Consider the following 23,645-nt stretch of genomic DNA (forward strand, 5'->3'; position numbering starts at 1 on the left):
TGTGTACCAGCATGGACTCCAGCCAGACTGCCTGTGTTCACTTGCCATTTTCAGCACTTGCTAACCATGTGACCTTTGACAAGTCACTCTCTTACTTCATTTGCTTCATATGTAAAGTGGGAATAATAATAATACTTACCCATTGAGGTGATGAGAGTAAAGGCATTTAAAACAATGCCTCGTGCTTAGCTAATGCTCTGTAAATGTCAACTATTTTTTTTTTTTCCATGCATATGCTCGGAGGCTGTGTTTATTATACCCTCAATAGTCACATCTTTGTAGACTTTCACCAAATATTTTATAAATTTGTATAATAAGGCAGTATCTGATGATTGCATATAAATCAGCATTATCATTCTTCCTACAAAATCCTGAGATTCAGAGGATGTGGTTTTCATGGACCTGTTCTCAACAATGACTAAAAATTCTTAGGAGTGTTTATAGAAACTGTGCACTTTTCCAGCACTTATTCATCAAAGAATTTTTTTATAGTTTTGATTATTCACTTTCTTAATTCAGTGTTTACATCTCTATGCAACTTTAAAAGAAATCTTAATGAAATATTGTGGGAGAGGTCAAGGAGACTGAGAAAGTAAAATGAAGTCACCGTAGTGGAGATGGATAGAGAATCCTTAATGAAGACAGGAACTATTGGAAATGAGAAAAGCTAGTTGTTTTGAGACTAATCAAATGTAAGGATTGAATGTGAACAATCAATAAGATCTAATCAATGTTAAAAAGCATATCATGGGAAATATATTACAGCATGAGCACTGGAATGAACTTGGACACTGTTCCCCTACAACAGCACATGTTTTCATCCATCCAATAATCAAGTGAGCCTTTCATATTTCTGTAAAGATAATTACAATAGTCTTTTCAGTGACCTCTAACAAGTCTCAAGAACAAATTTGGCTGTCTTTGCTTATGACTCCTAAAGCCTATCAACTACATATTGACTTACCACTTAGCACAATTATTTTGTGTTTTATGTAACTGCTCAAACACTCTACACTGAAATTTGTCTAAACAAACAAACAAAATACAACTATTAATTATTTTAACTTACCATAATTTATGATGGGTAATATGCAGATAAAACGTTTTTCCTAGGGTAATGAGTAACGGGAATGTATTATAAAAGGGAGATAGATGCCTTTGCAAAAGGATCCACACCTTTAATATCTTTCATTCTTATTAAAAGTAATTAATATAAGTTATATACATATAAACTGTATACTAGCAAGCAAAGATTTGCTTTACGTGGATTAGATGCTTTATATCATTTACAAATCGTCCTTCCTTGTTTATGAAGACAGGACTTCTATTAGACTTACTTGATGGTAATAATTTAAATTCGACTAAACTTTGAAAGTAACAGCTGCTTGAAATTAAGGTTATAGGTTAGACTTATTAGACAATTCTCTTTTGCTGGCCTAATTAGTTTAAAATAAGATTTTTTTTTTTTTCTTCCCCAGAAGAGTAAATGATGAAATCAATATAGTTTAACTTGTTAGCTATGGGGTTTCAACAGTGCATGTGCTTTGTAGGTTTAGGGTAGGGGGAAGAAGGTAAACCTGTATATAAACACAAGATATATTCATGCATATACACACATGTACTGTATATAGTTTTTGAATTGCTTAACTTTACAGGAAAAAATCTCAGAACATATTGTGAAAAATAACGTACAGCTTTCAGTTATATGTATGAGTCAAAACCATTTAAGTGAGGTAAATCTGAGATTTAAGCCTACAATTGACATTTATTATAAAGAAACAAGCTCATTCTTTTACTTACAAACCAGCAAAACCTTCCAACTTACATTCTCAAAGGGTCTGCTGTCCTCTTGGTCTCCCAAAACTGTAAACTTGTAGTTCTTTTATCTTTTGTCTTTCTTTATTGTCACACTTAATCAGTCAAGAAATTTAGCTCATTCTCTCTGTAGGATTTCTTGAATACTGTTCTTTTCATTTTTAGCTCGGACTTTTATTGCCTTCTGTCTGAATTACCCTGATGCTTCCTCTTTCCACTGCAGAACACCTTGATGATAGATGCCTACTTTGAACATTGTGCTCCTTGTGAGGCTGTCTGTCCCAATAAGACAGCAGTTTTCAATGATAGCTTTGTACCACCATCACAGAGGGACAGGTCTGTGTATGATTTTATTCCATTCATTTCCTAGAATGACCCATTTTCTGCTTTTCAGTCTCTCCAAATCTATTATCTTCACAAAATGGCTTAAAAGTCCATTTCTCATTGAAATACTGCTGTATTATGATTAAACATGTATTTCACATAGCCTCAGGATATACATATGGTGTTTTTATTATTCTCTTACTGTTCTGCCCTCACCTCTGTCTGTCTGTCTGTCTCTCTCTTTCTCTCTATATACACACACGGGTACTTCAAAAAAAGGTCATGCAAAATTAGAATTGAAAGATAATACAAATCTTCCCATGAACTTTTTGAAGTGCCTTCATACATATATAAATATGTATATATGTGTCCATATACATATATATATATGTCTGTACACACACACAGTATTGTTTTTCTCTGTAATGAGCATCCTAGAGTTTTCAAACAAGAAGGAACCTTAGAGACCATCTTTGACCAATACTCTTATTTTAGAATTAAGAAACCTTCGTTTCAGAAAAGTTATAACTTTTCCCAAGGTCATGCATCTCTCTTCACGATAGTAAGGTAGAGCCTACAAAACTAAAGGTGCTGGATATTGACTAGATTAACTGTCTTGTCCAATATTATAAGTGGCTGTACAGTAATCAAACTGAGGTGTTTACCTTCTATTCTCTCCTCTGCAGCACACCTACTTCATACTGAAGCTGTGGTAGTCACCCAGCTCAAACCCTATCTTAAATATGTGGCAACTTGGTGATTTTTGCCCACATGCTGATTAAGAGAAACAAACCATCTATTTTTAACTGTAATTACATAGAAAGCTAATAAAATAACTGTTAAATAGCATCCTGAATAAATAGGTGCCCTGTTTTCAACTGTTTTTGCTTACTTGCGTTATATTTAAATGTACTCGTGTGAGTGTTTCACCTAAAACAATTTCACATTGTTTTCTTTTAGAATGTACTTTCAGAGAGCGATACCATTGCTTTTATCAAATTGAATTACTATCTGGGATTTGACCCTGATATTCCTTCTTTCATCATTAATGTGTGTTCTTTTGGTTATAATGCATTCTATCTAAAATATTTCCTTTGCTTTGAGTATTTAATTCATTGGTTAATTTTCTTTTAATTAATTTAGAAACTAGATCACATTTTTTTTTCAAAAGATGCAGTACATTTTTTAAGGTTTGAGTTAATTTATAAAGTAAGTTTTGTGAACATTATTTTCAGTAGAAAGCACCAGGATACAGCATTTAGTTTTTAGATTTTTAATAGTCACTTCAAGAAATTGATAGCATTCTGTCTCTATTTCTGAACAATACTAAATCTTAATTTTCAAATAATAATCAGAACACATAAATTTAGTAACTGTAACATCTGTGGTTTCTGAATCTGTGGCTTAAACACTTTAAGATTTTTGTCATATTTTTATTCAACAATTGTGAGCTCCGTAAAAGAGTTGGAGCAGCTTCCATTTTATTATTGTGGATGATGATATTTTTCATAGATTTAACTGCATTCTTTAGGCAATTAAAACCATAAGGCTAAAATAAACACATAATTTAGAGTTTTTCCTTAAAATTATTTTCTTTCGGTAACTCAATAAGTTGTATAGTTGAATATATCTTTGTGGCAGTGGAGTTATATCTCCCTCTTTTGGAAAGCCAGGGCATGGCATTTTGGTTGAGATTAAATCGTTCTTTTCATATTTTCAGTTTACATAATTTTCTTAGCACACAGATGAAAAATAACTTTTTTTTATAGAATAGTTTTCCTTTGGAAGTTTATAACGTTAATAAAAAAATTAAACTACCATGTACATATGCATACATATATATTTCTTTAGACTTGTGCAGAACTATAGGCCATTTGATATGGGTTTCACCCCAGGAAAACTTTTTATTGTGATATTTGAAATGCCTTTGTATTTAATGTGAGTCAGTTTTACTTTTTTGTAACTGTTAAATGTGATTCATAATGTTTGTTAAAAAGCAGAATTCAAAACAATTAAGAAATATAGAAAGAGAACAGAAAAGTAGCCCTTATAATCATTAGTGACCTGGCCCACCTGCCTACTATCTACTATTAACAGTTTTTATGGGTATTCCCTCCTGATCTGTTTCTGGCATTTACAAATTGTCCTTTTCCTTGTCTCTCTGCCTGTCTGTATTTATATGCTTTTTATTATCATAAAAATATGATTATACTATGCCTGTTAGTCTCCAATTTGCTTGTCCCCTGAATAGATCATGCAGATCTCAAAAGGTACATTATTAATATTTTACTTACTTTAAGCAACTCCATTTCCATATTATAGAGTGATGCCTATAAGGTAGAAACTTAAATTTACTCTGGCTAAGCATTCTACTTTGGCATGAATGACTATTATAAAAAGAAATAAAAGTTTATTAATATACTTAGTATATTACTCAAGTCTGTTTCTTTTCATAGCTAAAGTAATTTTATAACAATTTTATGCTTTCTTGAGGTATTAAAATCAAGGCTCCACCTTCTCTGCCATTGCTTAGAACATTTTCTTTTTCTACCCTCCTTGATACTTGCACCTGGATCTTAGGAGTGCTCTGAATTTACCCTATAAATTGTTTAGCGATGTTGAGTGTGTGGTTGGATATGGTCCTTGTTTTTCTTGTGTATTCCTTTTTAACTTTGCCTACAAAACATGAACAAGTGCTTCACATTTAAAGACTTTAAATTAACCATCAATGTATTCCAAGAAGACCACTTAAGTGCAATGTAAAAAGAAAATGTTTGCAAGAGTCAACAGCAGGTTATTTTACTTTAACAAGTCTCATGTCTAACATAAATCTGGTAATTTTCATTTGTTAGTTTAATTTTCGTAAATTACTTTCAAAACTTAATTATTTAATTAGTATTCCTAAGAGGTTGAAAACACTACTTCAGCCTATACCATCTAAATGAATGTTGTATAACAATATGTATGAATAATATATATGAATATAGGTATGTGTATGTGTGTATTACTATTATGAAACATGATTGTGAACTGCCTTTGAATTAAAAAATAGGCTTTATTTTATATATAAATTAGAAATGTCAAGAAATAGTATAAATTGAAGAGTATACAGGTAATGGCTTTTGTTGCCTTTGTAAATAACAATGTCATTGAAATTTGCATATTTAAATTAAACTGGATTTACTCTATCATTATGCTAAATAATGCTAGTTTGTGACCAGCCAATTAATTCTTTGTCATTGACTTAAGAAGTTACATTTACAAACAGTCATGTTGAGAGGGTTGAAGTGATAATAATAATGAAATAGTAATCTGTAATGTTTTGGACTGGCAATTACAGTGGGTGATTTTTGCAAATCTCTGTTCATGTGAATACTCACTATTCTTTCAAATGAACCTGTATGTCAGACCTGAAAATAACACTTCACTCACCAGTAAATCTTGAAATTTATTCTGGCAAACAGGTAATTTTACTGACAGTTTTAATAAGTATTTGGTTGATGATTGAAGCAGTTGTAAGCTGTCCTGTAAGCATGGTCTTTTCTCTTAGAACAACTATAAACTGTTTCAGAAGAATATAGTTTCTCAGCGAAGGAGCAACCTTTTCTATCTGTTCCTGAGACATGAACTCATTTTTAAAGTTAATAATTACATCAAAAGTAATTTTAACATCTGAAGAAATTAATTCTATAGATCTTTCCTTTTTCTTTTAAAAATTTTTTGGGCGTTTTAGACCCACCTGTTCTGAGGTTTGGGTGTACCTGTGCTATTTGACTTCATAGTGCTGGCACCTTTTTTTGACACAGCCACATTTTCTAGTTTTGCCCATTGAATTTTGAGTGCTGCTTATTCTCTTCCAGTTCTTTAGGCCTTCAATCCAGGTTCTACTTCCAGTTTTTCCTCAGATAAACCTGTTTGCTCCACCTCTTCTCTCAAACTTACTTTGACTCTGAACTTTTTTATATTCCAGAATTGGTGTGTTCTTTTAAAATCATGTTGTAGGTTAGGTCAAAGCATCTTCCTCTTACATTTCATGAAAAGAGTACTGCTTTGAGTCCCAGTTTAGATACAAATCCCTTTCTCCCCCAATCTTCTTTCTGCCCCCTGTGGATTCCTAAGTATTGCTAACATCTGTTTCTTTATGCATGATAATCATATAATCTTTGCATATAAAACATAAATTTTAAAATTTAAACTTTGAAACCAAATGCAGGTAGAAAAGAATTATCCCCATGCAGAACACCTTTTTATGATTATTTCTTGTGAAACAGCTGATTCTGAATGTATGCATAATTATGTGTAGAGAGGTACAAACTGAAATTATGAGTATTGTGAACTATTAATTGTGGCATGTCCATTGTTATCTTTGAATTTTCTGCTCTTCATGCCTGTGGAGATAATGGCATTTTATTAGATTAAGCATCACTAAGGGTTCTTAGGCAAAAAAAGATTGATCTCAATAAGATCTACCTCATGTTCTTGCTTCTTCCTTCCAGATTGTGCATAGAGCATGTAGAAACCTAGCTGCAAGGGATTAACAAAAATGTGATTTAAGCTTTCCATGCTCTCTAATAAAAGAAAGGAAAGCCAGAAGGTGGTTTGACTGACTAAAGAGCCATTATTTGCTGCAAACTTTGAAATAAAAATTATAAATTGAATTTTAAAATATATAGTATTGAAAAGAAGATCATCCAGTTTCAGTAAGGGTATTAAAGTAGCATTAATGAGTTTTTTGCAAAAAATTTTGCAAAATGATAAATGTTTTAAAAAATGATTTATGTAATACATGTATAGAAATTGTGAAATTTTCTAAAATTGAAGAGTTAGAACTACAGGGTAGGATCAGAAAATTGAGTAGATTCAGCATTCCCTTTTATGAATGTATTCCCAAGTATAATGGAAAATTTTTAGTAAGTGAATGATGTGAGTCTAAGGTCATTCAATAGGTGTACTTAGGACCACGGATGATAAATTTCTGAACCAGCATGGATGCCTTCAGTGATTCAGTGAGATCAATTTAAGCTTACAAAGTGATTTAAATTTTGATTGTCTGAGAATAATAAATTGATAGGAAGATTAGAATATGAAAAATTTAAAATTATAAATTATTATTAAAATACTGTATAAGAAATAAAATTGCAAAGTAGAGATTGAGACAAATTTCATTGCAAAATACTTCTTATCATTTGCAAAAGTATTTATTATCAAGGTTTTAGAAAATATAGTCTCGGTAACTCTGTTGTTAGTTTTCTTTCCTCCGTGATAATTTATTGTTTGTTTGTTTGTTTTTAAATAAATGCCTATCATTTTATAATTGGAACATTGTTTCTGTAGCTATTTTGGCTTTTGCTTTCTCAGGTCTAGCTTTTACCTCCTAAGACTGCAGACCACAGAATCTGAGTCAAGGTTAACAGACAGTGTGGTAGTGGTGGTTAGCAATAGGGCTCAGGTATCTTGTGGTTTTCATCTCATTTTCAAATATATGTTGCCAAAGATACATATGAAAGCCTAATATTCTCTTACTGAATTTAGGGGAAAAATGTTTATATCCCAAACATGTCAGTGACGTGTACAAATCATTCCTCAAAACTGTTTAATTCCCTCTGTTAAGGTCACAAGTGAACGTATAATACGTTTTAGAAAAACAACTATAAAAAATATTTTTTTCCTGTTTTTGTTTTAGTGCTTGTAGAAGTGAATCACAGGTATCTAGAAAATTAGATTGTCCATAAAGATCTGTTCCCCGATTGCTGCCTTTACAGGAATATTGATTTTAGAAATACTTTACGTGTATTAACAGACTTACTTTTTCTTATATCCATGTACTATGATATATCTTATGCTTATTTTATAATCTTTTATTCCTTCATTCTTCAGTGTAGGCATAGTAGATTTTAAATATGATTATAAAGTCTGGGAATCGAACACTTTCATTTTTCTTTAGAAATAGGTTGTTTTTTTAAACAAAAGTGTTTCATGCTTTTTTCTTCTAAATTATGTAGGCATCTATTTTTTTCCAAGAGTTTTTTTTTTTTTTTGTAGTATTCTATCTTTTAATGCTATACTAGAAAAAGTAATAAAATCACATTTTGTGACTGTTTAGGTGGATATTATTTTTGGTTATGTTTAATGAAAGTGTTTGCACTTTGGCCAAGTGTGCCTTCAAGTAACAATGAATAAAGGCACACCTACAGGAAATAATTTTTTTCTGAGGGTAAAGTACATACTATACATCTTTTTTATGATCTAAACATTTATATTTAAGCTGAGTTCTTTTATTGAATACCACAATTAAATGTATGTTAAATGTCAAAATTAATGTTTAACCCCCTTCAATTTAAAGTTTTATTTTATTTTTTTTCCCCCTATTCTTCAGTCTGTTCATCTTTAACCATCCTAATATGCCAGTAACATTCAACTTCTCCGTGGGACTCAGTGTGCCCTAATTGAACACTGGACAGATGATTTTTCTTTTAAACAGTCAGCCCAAGGACACTGCATCTTGTCACATGAATACTTCCAGTGCTTCACACAGAAGTCGGGTGGGTGATTCCCTGACCTGTGCTTTATTGACTGCATTATATTTACTAGTTTATTTTTATTCACTAGTTTTCCCCACTTCTCCTGAGAGATTGTCACACTTGGAGAACAAAGCTCAAGTTTGCTGTCTTGTGCTTTTCTTTCTGTCTACATGAGATGGGGGCATCTATGTATAATGATTTAAATATACCTCAACTAGGAAGGTTTAAATAGGTCTATTGTGAAGAAACCTATTATTTACCACTACTTCTTCCCATCATCACTGTCTTCGCATCCAGTGCCTGATTCCATTATCAAAAAGGTCACTCCAGTTCTTGACCATGTATTATAACCTACTTGAATGCTGTAAAAAATCAATTGACAAGAAATTATTCAAATGCATGTCTAGAGTGACATCTCATGTGTAGTCATTATCTGTTTCCCATTATACGGTCTATTTCTTCACTTTCTCATTTCTTGACTGGGGGACTCATTTTCCATCAGTGTTCATGCATACCTATTTCCAGTTCGCTTTTCCCTAATATCAGCAATACCTGGCAAAATTCAGGTCTTCTTGGAAGAAAAGAGAGAAAAGAGTCATAATATTGTAGTCTAGAAGACCTTAATTTGTAAAGAATGTTTAAATATTCAAGAAGAATTCTCATCATTCACTGTTTATTTAATAGTCATTAACTGCATTCGTGGAGATATTAACCTCAATGTGTGTGAAATATATTAATTGTATGTTCTTTAAAAAGATCTTAAAGTTTTTTAGAATTATGTATTCTGTATTTAGTCGTAGGAATTTCTTTAGATTTCTTCTAGGGGTTGAGTTATTTCATTTTTTCCCCCATACTTTATATTTTACTTCATTGCAATAGCACTTAGAGCAATTGCTTAGGAATCGTATTCTTTTCTTCAAATGATTCAATTTATCACCAGATAGACTTTTGTAATTACACTTAATAAAATATTTTTAAAAGACCTTCAACTCATCTTATGATAGTGCCTCCCTATCCTATCACTTCTGAAAATGCTTTTTAGATTTTTTTTATTGGCATTATACCAGATTATAACTCTGTTTACTTAATAGAATTCTAGCCTTCACTGCACATGGATGAGTCTTTTTGAAGCACACCTTTTCAGTAATGAAAACTCACTGATTTTTTTCCCCTTTTCAAAGCTTTTTCTTTTATTACTATATTGATCTTTTGATATCTTGGACTTTTAAATCCTATATTTTTATATCATATGTAATTCATTTGTTTTCTAGTCTAAGACACTTAATCAATCTTTACCTGATTACAACATCTCAGCATTGTTCCTGTTTTTTTCACTTAGAAGTAGTTATTCTCACTTGCTCAGGGATATCTTTTACAATGCCTGCTTCCTAAATCTAGCATAATCCCTTTGGATTTTGTCTTTTTGTAGTGACCTCACATTATAAAGTTTTTGTTCAGGTAATGTACTTGAAATGAAGCAAACACTTTATCAGTTATGCTTAGTTGTTTATTTCTTTAAAGATTTGTCTCAGTAGAAAGGCAGAGATGGAAAAAAAAATATTACAGTTGTAATATCTCTTAACTAGGCTAGAAGATTGGGGAACGGGTGTGAACCATGGGGGATAATACTTCTTTTTACAGGTACAGAAGCATCTGTTTCTCTAAATCATTCTAAACAAGGATCTGCTTTTAGAAGAAGCAACTACTGATCTTCATTTATTCCCTTTAGCCAATATTCTGCAGTTTCTTTTCTCCCACGTGTAAGTATTATAGAAATGAGTATTTATGTCTATAATTCTGTAATTTGTGTTAAATCAGGGGCAAAAGTAGCTATAAATATTATTCCTCAAAATAGTCTCTTTTTCTATACACTGGTGTCCTTTATGCCAAATTTTGGTATGATTTGATCTGATACTCATTCATATCACATTATAGATTTATTTTTCAGAAATAATATGCTTAGTCTTTTCTTTTGAGGAAGGTATTTTTTTTTTTAATAGCTTTATTTTTGTTACAGAACCCTTTAACTATTCCTACTCAAGCTGTTGTTATGGATTTGACCTTGGAAAGGTTTCTTGTTTTTTATTAAAGAAAAAGAAGACTGAATTGTGATGACATGTTTTAAAATAAGAAATCCCATGCAAAGCTAAAATAATAGGAGCTGATGAAAATTTATCAATAGGTTATTGCTTTCAAAGTTCGACTGATTTTTATCTTTTTATACTTAGATTAATAGCAAGGATATCTTCTTCTTTTTTTTTTTTTTTGTATAGTGTCCTGTGTTGCATAACATAAGATTTCAAGGGACTTGGAATTGAATCATTTAATGTCTTTTCCGCATCTCTCAGTCCCCGAATATTGTAGATGTAAACGGCATCACAAGGATAATTTTGTATGTACATGGCTTGTATATAGTTGTTTGATTAATTGAAAATTATGAACTAAATTATGAAACAAAGATGGAGATCTCTAAAATGTAGGAACTTTAGTATCCAGATAAAATTAACAGAAAATTAAAAGAATTTCAAGATAGCAGAGTTATGTTTATTTAATATCCATAGCAGGCTCAATGGATAAGCAATGATAATGTCAATTATAGCCCAAATAATACCCTAATGTATATAATCTTAATCAACTATATGCAGTTTCATAAAAAATTTATCCAGCAAGTGGTCATGTATATATCAGGGCCTATTATTATTAGAAAACTACCTTGATAATTTTATTTGTATCTTTGTTTTCTTCCCTCATTAATAGAAATATAAACTCAAAGTTCACAATGAAGTACCTTTTAATATTAGTGTTTCTCATTTTCATCTTCCTAATTAGAAAATTCAGAATGTAGTTGCTTGAACAGAATTTTTTCCCCACTGATCATCTATTTATTAAAATAGTCTTATCTCTATTTAATGAAATAAATATGCAAGGCATTGGGTAGAAGAAATAGCCCCTTAATTTTTTCATGTGGTAAATTTAGATCTTTTATTTACATCTACATCATGTAAAGAATAGTTATTTTGCTTAATTTCTGAAAATAATTATGTGGGCAGAAGGCTAGTGGTAAAAGTATGTATTAAAAATTCACCTTTTGGAAGGCTGTTCTATCAATTCTGGAACTCAACAATGTTTATTCTAAAGGAGTTTACTTTTCCTGGGAGTTGTCAAGGAGACTTAGGTTGTATAGTGAAGGTCACTAAAATGCATTGGTACATGTTTGTCTACTTTTTGAGAGTATAAAATGAATACAAGATAAAATATATTATTTAGACTACTCATTAAGATAACTTGGTCTTTTAACTCTTTCTGGCACTAACAAAGTTTAACTAAATTTAAGTACATCCCACTTTATTCTTAGAAAAATGATTACCTCCCATTTTTCCTTTATGGCTGTATTAGTTTCCCATGGCTGCTGCATACGTTTGGGGTCTTTAACAGAAATTTGTTCTTTCACTGTTTTGGAGGGCAGAAGTTAAAAATCATTATCACTGGGCTGAAATCAAGGTGCTGGCAGGACCATACTCCTTCTGCAGGCTGTTGGGGAGTGTCTATTCTATGACACTTCCAGCTTCTGGTGCTTCCTGGCATTCCTTGGCTAGTGTTTGCATCACTCGAGTTTCTCCCTTGGTCACATTGCTTTCTCCTCTTCTATGTGTAAAATCTCCCTCTGCCCACCTCTTATAAGGATATATGTGATTACCCTCCTAGATAATCTGGATAATCTCTCCATCTTCAGATCCTTACTTTAATCACATCTGCAAAGACATCCTTTCTGCCATGTAAGGTATCATTCATAGATTCTAGGGAGTAGGATATGAATATCTTTTGAAAGGCCATTTGCAATCTCCCACAATGGCAAAGGGATTCTTTCTTACATAAACTTACTGAACGTTTGCTCTAGCAGGAATAACAAGCAAACTATAAGTAAAATTTATAGGAATGAATCTCTTTCTTTAAAAAATAAACAAACAAACAACAACGAAAAAAACAACAACAAAGATAAGTAGTAAAGTTTTAGTGGAATTAAAATAAGATTTAAGACTTCTGGTCAAGATGGCAGAATAGACAGTCCCCAGCGTCACTCTCTCCCACAAATCAACCAATTTACAGCTATAAAAAAGCAATGACAGGCAAGCTGGGGCTGCTAGAGCTCAGGGGAAGAGGAGGAGAGACCTACGGACTGCATGAAGATGGGAGAAACCACAATGACAGAAAGAAAAAACCACTAGGACAGTTTTGAATCCCAGCTACTTCCAGGCTGGAGCTACTGAACACATGGAGCAGGAGATGGCAAAGCCGCAGCTGTACCCTTCGGATAAGGTTGCTTGGAGGTGGCAGGGGAGAAAAGGGCCTTGGTGGATGCCAGGCCAGCAAGACCACTAATAGGGTTCCTGTGGACCCACATAGGAGCAAGGAACCACAACAATTGAAAAAAAGGAGCCACTCAGAGGCCAGTCAGTCACCACAAGGGAGCAGCACATGGCCCATCCCATGGGAAGTGTTTGGAGCATGGGCAGTGGGGGAGACAGGCCCACAGGGGGAACACTGGGGCACAGCAAGGACAGCTGATCTGCCCAATCAGTGTAGGACCACTCAGAGGAGACTGGTCAGGAATATAGAATTGCATGACGTGTGGTTTGATGAAAAGACTCAGGCACAAACGAGTTTCTACACAACCCAGGTATACTGGATTTCACTAGACCTGGAAGTACCTATAAAGTCAATCATTAAAACCTGAGCTGCACAGAAAGCCTTCTGTAAGGAATCAGCAGTAAAGCACCAATTTAGTTCAACCACAGATCTCAAGTGCTGGTCCCCACAGGAAGTTTCTCCATTTTAGAAGTAAGCACAACACAACAAATTAGTTCCAGCACAGAGTTTAAGTGGTAGCAGCAGCAAATAATCCAACACAGAACTAAAAAAAAAAAAAAAAAAAAGTACCTGCAACCAGAGAGAAAGTTTGATATAAACTAGCAAAGGTCTCATTTCACCAAAGAATACCTATAACACTTAGAAGGACCAGAAGTCCTGTGGGCTACCAAGCCAGAAAGGAGGGAGGGCCAGAGGCTTCAGTGATGCCCCCAGACACCTGCAACCAGTCCCAAGGGTGGGGGGCGAGGGCCTCGGCCACACCCCTGACACATGCAACCACCCCAGCTACGAATACCAAGCTGCCGCAGGAAGCTCCCTGGGCTGTCCTGAGCCAGGGTGGTGGGGGGCCAAGGGCCTCAGCCATGCCCCCCGACACCTGCAGCCAGTCCAGCAGTGACCACTGAGCCACTGCCAGAAGTGCCTTGGACTCTCCTGAGGCAGGGAGGTGGGGGGCCTCAGGCCTTGGCTACACTCCCTGATATGTGCAACCAGCCCAGCGATGACCACCAAGCCACAGCCAAAAAGGCCCTGGGTTTCCAAGCTAGGGTGTTGGGGGGTGAGGGCTTTTGCCACCCACCCCCCCGCGACATCTGCACCCAGCCCAGCAATGACCAAGACACTGCTGGAAGCCCCCTGGTCTCCCCTGTGGGAATGGGGGGGATGCCACAGGCCTCAATCCTGCCCCTCCTCTTTCCTCCTTCCATCACATTTCCTTCCCCTTTCCCCTCTCCCGCTCCCTCCAAACTGCTCCACAACAACATCCAAGAATGTAAAAAAATAATATTAATAAAATTACATTTTCTTTTTAAAAAATGAGACTTAAAGCTTCATTTTAAATTATATTAAGCTGCTTTAGTTTTAGTAATTATAAATTCTATCTGCATTTAAAATTATTGTTTATACTATATTATTTGTAAATATCAAAAATGTTTATTTCTTCAGGATTCAGGTCAATGGTAGAATTACCAGATTCTCTTCTGTAGCATTACTTATTTTCCTACTTAATTATAAGCTTTTTATTACTTTTTCTAACAATTTCTATTTTTTATTTTTATTCCATCTGGTTCTAAAAATTACTTGAGAATAAATTACAATATGTGTTTTTATTCTTTCTCATGTGTGTGTGTGTGTGTGTGTGTGTGTGTGTGTGTGTGTGTATTTCATTCACATTGGACATATGCACACAGAATACTAATATTCAGCATTGCATGCTGGTATGTCTGTACCTAATGTTAAAATAAAAATATTTTTTATTTGGCAAATAGCCACTGCTAGGACCTTCATAGTGCCACTTCTACCACACTCATGTTTTTTCCAGAACTTCAAGAACTCAGCATAACCCAGCTAATAAAGAGCTGGCAGATTAGAAGGCCTGTAATCTGTGGCCATCATTTTACCTCATTGGTAGATGCCTACACTGTATATGTTGTTAAAATATGTTGTGTTGTCTGTAAATATATCAAAACATGAATATATATACAATTTATATTTGTCAGTTGTACCTCAGTAAAGCTGAATTTAAAAAGCCCTCTGTACCCCCCCCAAAAAGGAGGAGGAGGTAACATTGTTTCATAAGTTAGAAATTACTTTGATCTCAGTTATCTCTTTTTTTTTTTTTCACTCTGCTTTAAGCAATTTTTTTTTTTAAAGGAAAAGTTTCTCCTCATAGCATGTAGCATGAGCAGACTTTGGTAGTATAATTTGGGGAATTTGCATTATATTAATCAATATCTGTGCCTTTTCTGGTAGCCTGCTACACATTCAATCATGAAAACTAGAATTATATTCAATACTATCCCCCAGAGTATGCTAATACTTACCAGCTGAACACATCCACTATTTTTATATAAAATTGTTGGCCACCTGAGAGCATCTTATCTCAGTAATTTTCCAGTGCATGGAAAAATATTTTTTTGCAAGAAGCATTTCAAAAGATAGTCCTAGCATGAATGAACACATACATACACATGCATGCACACACGCAGGCACACACATTTTTAGGTCTTCACCATTTACTAAACTGTTTCTTATATTGTATGTGTGAGTTCTAAATGACATTTTCTAAATAAAATTTGACTTCAAACAGTTCACTAAATCAATTTTACTTTGTACAGGTAGAGGTTTCTTTTATTCACTTCCTTATTTAATCTGGTAATGTCTTTTGATGATAACCTATAAGTCAAAGAGATAATTTGGCTCATTAAAAAGGAGGTGTTAAAGCAATTAATTAAAACAATGTTATAAAACGTTACAGTTTTACAGAGTATCTATTTTGTCTATAAAAGTCCATCATAGTATTTGCATTTCTATCTCTTTTTAGTGATTTGATATATTTTAAAATTTTTTATTTACTTTTTTTTTAGGGATTTTTTTTTAATTGAAATGTATTGATTGTACCTATTTATGTGGTACAGAGTTATATTTTAATACATGTATACAATGTGTAATGATCAAATCAGGGTGGTTAATTTCATCATTGTAAAAATTTATCGTTTGTTTGTTATGAGAACATTTGAGCTCCTCTCTTCTAGCCATTTGAGAATATGCAATAAATTATGGTTAGTTATAGATGCTTAGCACTGCTGTACACAACTAGAACTTATTTTTCCTATCCATTGGTAATTTTGTGTCCATTAATCAACGTCTCACTATCCCACCTCTTTCCTCTCCTTTCCAGCCTCAGCCTTAAGTAACCACAGTTCTTAAAGTTTTACTTTTTAAAACTGTGTCAATATAATTAAGGTACACGAGATATACAACTTGAGTAGCACAGCTCCATATCAATATTTTTAGTATCTTTTAAAATAATTTAGGCTATAAATTTTTGTGCATTTACATTAGGAAGATGCAATATATTGTCTCTTATAACTTGTAAGAATTTTTTTTGCAACCTTCAGTATGATTCAATAATATAAACAACTAACTATACATTATTCAATCATTCAATTTTTGCTCATAAAAATAACACTAAGATTAATAGACTAGGATGTAGTTCTTTGGGCACATCTCTGACTATTTCCAAGGGGTAAATTCCTATAATTAGAATTACTGAGTCTTTGGATTGCTTTTATAAAAATCTTGATGCATATTGCCAAATTGCTATTCAGAGATTTTATGCTATTTTAAACTCATGCTAGCAGTATGTAAAACTTCCGATTTGATAGTATCAAGCAAACTTTCTACCCGTCAGCTACTAAACTATCATTGAAATATCAATCAAGCCAGGTCTTTCTTTTCAATTTGCTGTGTAGCATGCTGATATTTTGAGGTTGCGAATTAAATGATATAAAGTCTTATCTCATCATTCAAAATTTTTTCTGTGGAACCTGAACTCATTGGAGTATAGCAAAAATCCAGGAACTACCCTCCCAACCCCTCCAAAAAGTTTCGTTTTGTAAGTAAAGTTTAGTTCAGAAACATTATATTCTTTACTCATTGAAATGTCTTTCAAAGTAGATTTACTTAGACTTATTATAATGCTTTTATTTGGTTACCAAGGTCACAACAATTTAGGAACAGAAAATCAAAGCAAGATGAGGTGGCTTCTACAAGTGTATTAGTTAGGAAAGTCTGAACTACTTTCCTAACAAAGACACTTCCAAAATTCAGGAGCCTAAACAATTTATTATGTAACAATCACAGATAAGTGTTCCAGATTTGGTGGAAAGCTTTGTTCTACATATTATTCGGCTGTAATTCTTTTACTGAAAAAGGAGGAGGAAATGAGAAATTGGAAAATTAAAAGTCTTCACCTCATCAAGCAACCCTAATGGAAATGATTGTTAGAGAAGGAAGAGACAGAACTTTTAGAGACAAAAATATTGAAGTAATTCATTGAATGAGCAAATAATCCTTTGTTAGGTCTTTGATGTGATTTTACTTTACCCACATGCTTCGAAGTTAGCCTATTACCATTTCGTAGATTCTGGCAGAAAACACGGGGCTGCTAGGTCAGAGACAAATGATTTTATTACTTATGGCACAGTAAGCAGTATTAGCATCAATGCATTGATTCCTTTTGTCTTCCAAGCCCCATAAGGGTGACACTATATGACCCAAGTGGCTGCTATTCATTCACACAGTGGGTTTGCATCATAGCTGGGGAATATTAAGCTTGGAGAATTTATTCTTTTATAGCAAATGGTAAGCAAGGCTGCTCTGTGTCTTTGAAGGAGAAATCATCTCATCCCTCAGGGGGGCTCCCTATACAACCCCGAGAAATGGCCCCCTTAGTAACCTATCAGGGCCATGAATTCTTGGCATACCCAGCAAAAAATGTAGGAATGGCAGAGGCCTATGGAGAGACTGTTTCTTCCAATACCCATCACTCAGTAGCCTGTGAAGACATTTGTGTCTTACACAGAGCAAGATAAACAAATTAATGTTCCAAAGGATGTGGGAATTATGTGCCGCATGAAGTAGATTCTTCATGTTCTTTACTTAAAGTTTTAAATATTCTCTCTGCCAACAGACATCTTCAAAAATGATTATTGGTTTATAATCACATTTGGAGGGGTTGTGGAGCCATTTGCCAAACAGAGAAAGGATAGATGGATAGATTGGTCAGAATACTATTCATTGAAAACTGATGTATAATACATATTTTGTTTTCTCATAGCCTATTCTGGGTTGATGAGTGAACAGAAGGGCCTTTTTTTCAAACATATCACTGTTATATATTATTCTAGAAACTCATGTAGCTTAAGGGACATATCTTTTGGGATAAAATACTCCTGAAGTGGGTTAGTCCTATTGATTCATGTCTTTGTGATATTTACTTGAATAATAGCAACACAACACCTGTCTATGACTGGCTTTCTATGAGAGAGGCATAATAAAGAAGAAGAAAAATTTTTATTCATGTAAGGTAGACATTCCTTTTCACTATTCACCTGTGCCCTCTATCATAAACCTTGATTTATTCTTGTTTGGCATCTGAAGGAAGTACATGGGAGCCTGTTCAGAGAAGGAAGTAAATATTGGAAGCTCTGTATTCAGCTTTTGGCTCTGCCACTTGGTGATTTAGGACTTTTGGCAATTCACTTAATCTCACTTAATATTTGGGTCGTAAAGATTTTCTGGAATCAAGGGAGATATGAATGTGAAAGTTCTTTTTAAACTCTAAAGCATTATACAAATATTTAATTACCAAGAATTATGAGTACTTGAGCTTTTCTCTATTAAAAGAGACTGTAGAATATGTTCTTTCTCAATGCTGAGGGTATAACATAGCACCTAATCTGAACATTTTTGATCATACTCTCTACCTGCTTTTAGAAAGCTTAATAAATCAAAAAAAACCTTTGTTTTAAAAAAGCTGTAATTTCAATTAGTTGTAAGCTTCAGTTATGGGGATGGATGAATTAAAAATCCTTTACTCAGTACTAAGTCTAAAATGGGAGATTCAGTAAAGTTGTATTTGCATTTTTATTGTTATGCTTATTATTGAAAACAACAGTGCTACTATTGGCAAATATGGAGATGGGTAGTTAAAGGGGAGAATTTCTGGTTTTATGTGGTAAAGAATATTTGGAATAGGATGTAAAAGATGTTGAGAAGTGATGGAAAATGTGTGTGTGTGTGTGTGTTTGTGTATGCACACACATTCACAATACAAGCACTAAACAAACTCATTTTTCTCTTTTAACTTCCTGAAAATGTTATTGTAAATTGCAATGAAAAGGAAAGAAAAGAGATGATGATGTGATTCACTTTTTTTTAATAGAGTAGGATTATTTCCTTCTGTTGATTAATTTATTGACCGCCGCTTCAAAATAATATTCTTGTCTTTTTAGCATCCACTGTATGTTTAATGAACCACTATAATGGTTGGTTTACAATGATGGAAATTGCCAGAGAATTATAAAATTCTGGAAGTGACTTTAAGGATTATACAGTATTAGCAGATGAGGAGAGCAACATTCATAGGATTTAAATATGTTCTTTGTGGTCACACATTTGGATGGTGGTCTAGATTCTTAAGATCGTTCTTCCTTTCCTTCTTACAGTAGTGCTCATAAACTTTTATGTATTATCTTAGAATATTTTGAAAGTACTTTAAAGCAATAACATCTCATTCTCTTTTTAGGTAGTTATTACTAGTAAAAGCGGAGCGATCTTATATCGTATTTCACCGTGGGCAAAGTATGTGGTTCGTGAAGGTGATAATGTGAATTATGATTGGATACACTGGGATCCAGAACACCCATATAAAGTGAGAGCAACAAATCTTAAAATAAATCCTTTTTTCCAATATTTCTAGGAAAATTAATTTGTACTTTCATAGCTTTTATAGTAATGTTCAATGTCTCTCTCCTCTGTTGGTTTAGTATTTTTTCATCATAGTGTTCCTTTTATGCTGTATAGAATCCATCATCTATAACCAATAAAATATAGAAGTAAGTTTTGTTTTATGCTATGTTTCTGAGGTGTGTGGGGGGGAAGAATACTAAATTTTTACATACTGATCAGTAAGGGACACTATTCTTTTTTCAAACTACAATTTCTGATTCATCAGAGACTCTTCGGTGATGTAATGTTTCTCACCACCATGGGTTGGAAGCAGAATCGGTGTCCTTAGAAACAAGGAACTTCCTAGGGAAGACCATCTCATGAATGTATTAATTAGAGTAATTTTTACAGATGTATTATTGATAAGTGTTACATGAAGGTACTTCAAAAAGTTCATGAAAATATTCATATTATCTTTTAAATCTGTTATTCCATAAACTTTTTGAAGTACTCTCATATGTATGTTTGAACTTTTCTATTTTTTAAGTTGTTGGAGCTTGTTGATAAATGCATTGTATTTAATAATTATGTATGCTTTTCATGGCTCTTATATTTTCTATAAGACTTAGGCTCAAAAAATATCTTAACTCAGTGATAAGGCATAAACCATTACATGATTCCTGTTTCAAAATAGGCCCATTAACAAGATCCTAAAAAGGATTTTTCCCCCCAAGAAAATTCAGTGAATGTAGTCAGTGGCTTTTATATGTGAGAACAGTTCCAAATGTTTGTCTGATTTTATTCACCATTTCATTTAATATGCTTGATCAGTTAGTGCCATACCTGGATTCTTGGTTTAATTCCATATGTAATTTTATATTCTGTAGCTTAAGCATTCTCAACCAAGGAAGCCAAGAAGTCTCAGAATTTATGAATCTCATGTGGGAATTTCTTCCCATGAAGGAAAAGTAGCTTCTTATAAACATTTTACATGCAATGTACTACCAAGAATCAAAGACCTTGGTAAGTAATAACTGTGATTTTTATTCAGATAAAATTTTAATGAGTCTGTTCTCTTATTAGAAAAGCTAATTACAAGTGTCTCTTTTTTTGTGTTAAGAGATTAAATATGTAATAGAAATGCATTTTATTTTAGGCTTCTCAAATTGCTCTGTAATAGTGATAGCATAGAAAAGAGAAATGGAATAAGATAGAGCATAAGAATTCAAGATATTATTCTAATTTTAATTTTAAGCAATGTGAACTGATGGCTTCCAAAATCGTAGATAAATATGTAAGCATAATTACTTTTCTACAGTAGAGAGCCTTTATCAATTTAAGTGGTCGTTGATTATAGCCTGTTCATTTTAGTCTGTTAGGGAAAAAATCTTCCATTTGTAAGTTGCCTGGAACTTATTTTGTATCAGAATCATTGTGTATAGCCCTTGTCTGGATGACTGGATGACTTATTTAACAAACATTTATGGAACGTTTTTTATTTGAGATATGCTGTCCTAGATGTTCGTGTATTGGACTGTAATGACATACATCCTGTCTTCATGGAAACAACCTGGAAAGTGAATGATATACTGCTGAATTATTGATTCAATATGCTTTTTTTTTTTTTTTTTTTTTGATGCCTGGCTGGTACAGGGATCTAAACCCTTGACCTTGGTGTTATAACACTGTGCTCTAACCAACTGAGTTAACTGTCCAGCCCCCTTATTTTTCTTTTAATAGGTAATGCTTTTTTATATAATTTCACAGCATATTTAGCACATGCTTCAGTGGATAGACAGGAGGATAAAGTACATTTAATTGTACTGCTTCTGCTAGGGAGTTCAAATTTTGGCTAGGGGAAATTTTGCAAGTCATGGTTAAAGTTTTCGTTTACATATGGATCTTAATTATCTGTGGTAGCAAGGTCAGGTTCCAGAAATGGAAATTAATTAATTGCATGGAGAATTTAACATTAATTATATTTAATATATATTATGTTAAAATTCTTATACTTGAGATGTTCTTTCATATTATAGAGTAGTAAATTGTTTATGATCCAGTTCTTGTAGAAGGTTCAGCAACACAAGATTCTCTTATTTGTCTTTGTGTCTAAATTGTCTGGCTCAGTACCTGGAACATAAGGGAAACCAGGAATGATTAATGCCATAAAAATTAATAATAAAACTATAAATAGGTACTTGATCATAAGAATATTTATTATATAGTAGAAAAATAAACTATATACTCTATTTTTTTGTAAGATATATAATAATTAATTTATTTTATTTGGTTAGGAGTTTCTATATGTATTTCTATCAGGCCTGATAGAGTTAATTTTTTTTACAATAAAAAAGACAACAGTAATAACTTTTCAATAGATTATGATGCTCTTCTTTAAATTTATAAATCCCTAATACTGAATGTGAATTTGTAATTGTTCCAGTATTAATGATGTACTGAAATATGTACATGGAAACTACAAAATATCAACCAAGAAAATGAAATTAATTTGACACTTTTGATTTTTTACAAGCATGGTTATATATTTAAATGAACCTGGCACTAAATATGAACTGAGATAAACCTTAAGAAAATTGTAAAGCTTCTATTGACATGAATTAGACTTTTAGAACAGAATAAGAACATTTTCTATGTATGTCACAGAAATTTAACTTTCAAAACAATCAAGGTGTATTTGAATATTTTACCAAATTATACTTTAAAGAAGGAAAACCTAACTTTCTTAGTTTTTTTAAGACAAAATTCCTTTTTCTCTGATTATTTGCTTATATTAAAAATACATTGGTAAATGTTTTTAAGTGTTATGAATTGTTTTAATACAATACAAGCCTTTTAGAGTCACTTTTAATGTTAGAACAAAACATTTGGATGGAGAAAGGAAGATGGCGTGTGTGTGTGTGTCTGTGTGTGTCTACATGCATGCACACATGCAACTTTGGAGAATTTTCTAGGTGCAAACGATAGTGGAAAGTAGAAGCATTAATGCTTACTGCATAAAAGCTGCATTATGGAAAAAATGGATTTGGTGGTATGCTATGTGGTAGAAGTGACTGAAATATATAAAGAAAAAGGTAAAATAAAAAGTATGTCATGCAATTAGTTACTTTTATTAACCTTTCATAATCTTTATGAATATTACAAGCACAACTGAAGATTAGTATATGCAGATTGCCATCTTTAATATTCTAAAACCAAATTAAGAGTAAATTTGCATATCATTTATTGCTTCTTAAAATGAAGGCATTTCAAATAGAGTATAACTCTAAGAAACTAACTGCCAATTTTGTGTTAGGTCAGACAAGCAAAAGACATTAAGGTAGTAGAACTTTTCAAGGTGATCAAAGCTTCTAGATAATACGTAAAATTTAACATTTTTAGGACAAGGATGCTTTTTATTTTTATTACTTTTTTTTAAATGTGGTTTTTATCTCTATTTGACCTTTGCTTACATAGGATACAACTGCATTCAGTTGATGGCAATCATGGAGCACGCTTACTATGCTAGTTTTGGTTATCAAGTCACAAGCTTCTTTGCAGCTTCAAGGTAAAATCAAAGATTCATTATATCCATGTTTATTTTGAGCAAAAAGTAAATGAATTTTTATATTTTATATAGTGTTATTTTGTAACATTTTAGGGTTAGCGTTTAACAGAAGCTAAACGTTTTCTTTTACTGAGATCATAGACTCTTCCCATCTAGCCTTAGAGGTTGGCCCTGATTTGATGTTGCTTTTTATGGAATGATTTCTCATAAAGACTGTCCAGTTACCTGCTCAATGTCACACATTTGGAGGGCCACGTTTTAGTCAGAAAATAATGTCCTAGGAAAGCCATTATTGTGAAAGCTCACATCCTTTCCTGAAA

General features: G+C 32.9%; 1 protein-coding gene across 1 annotated transcript in view; it reads left to right on the forward strand.

The window, feature by feature from the left end:
* Positions 1-23,645, forward strand: part of GBE1 (1,4-alpha-glucan branching enzyme 1) — a 244,421-nt gene that overhangs the window by 101,917 nt on the left and 118,859 nt on the right. The window contains exons 4-6 of the mRNA XM_063110167.1: positions 19,618-19,743; positions 20,648-20,783; positions 23,235-23,325. Of these exons, the coding sequence (XP_062966237.1) occupies positions 19,618-19,743; positions 20,648-20,783; positions 23,235-23,325 (353 nt within the window). The remainder of the gene's footprint in view (positions 1-19,617; positions 19,744-20,647; positions 20,784-23,234; positions 23,326-23,645) is intronic.

Source organism: Cynocephalus volans, chromosome 1 (assembly GCF_027409185.1).
Source record: "Cynocephalus volans isolate mCynVol1 chromosome 1, mCynVol1.pri, whole genome shotgun sequence".
In the NCBI taxonomy this organism is placed as follows: Eukaryota; Metazoa; Chordata; class Mammalia; order Dermoptera; family Cynocephalidae; genus Cynocephalus; species Cynocephalus volans.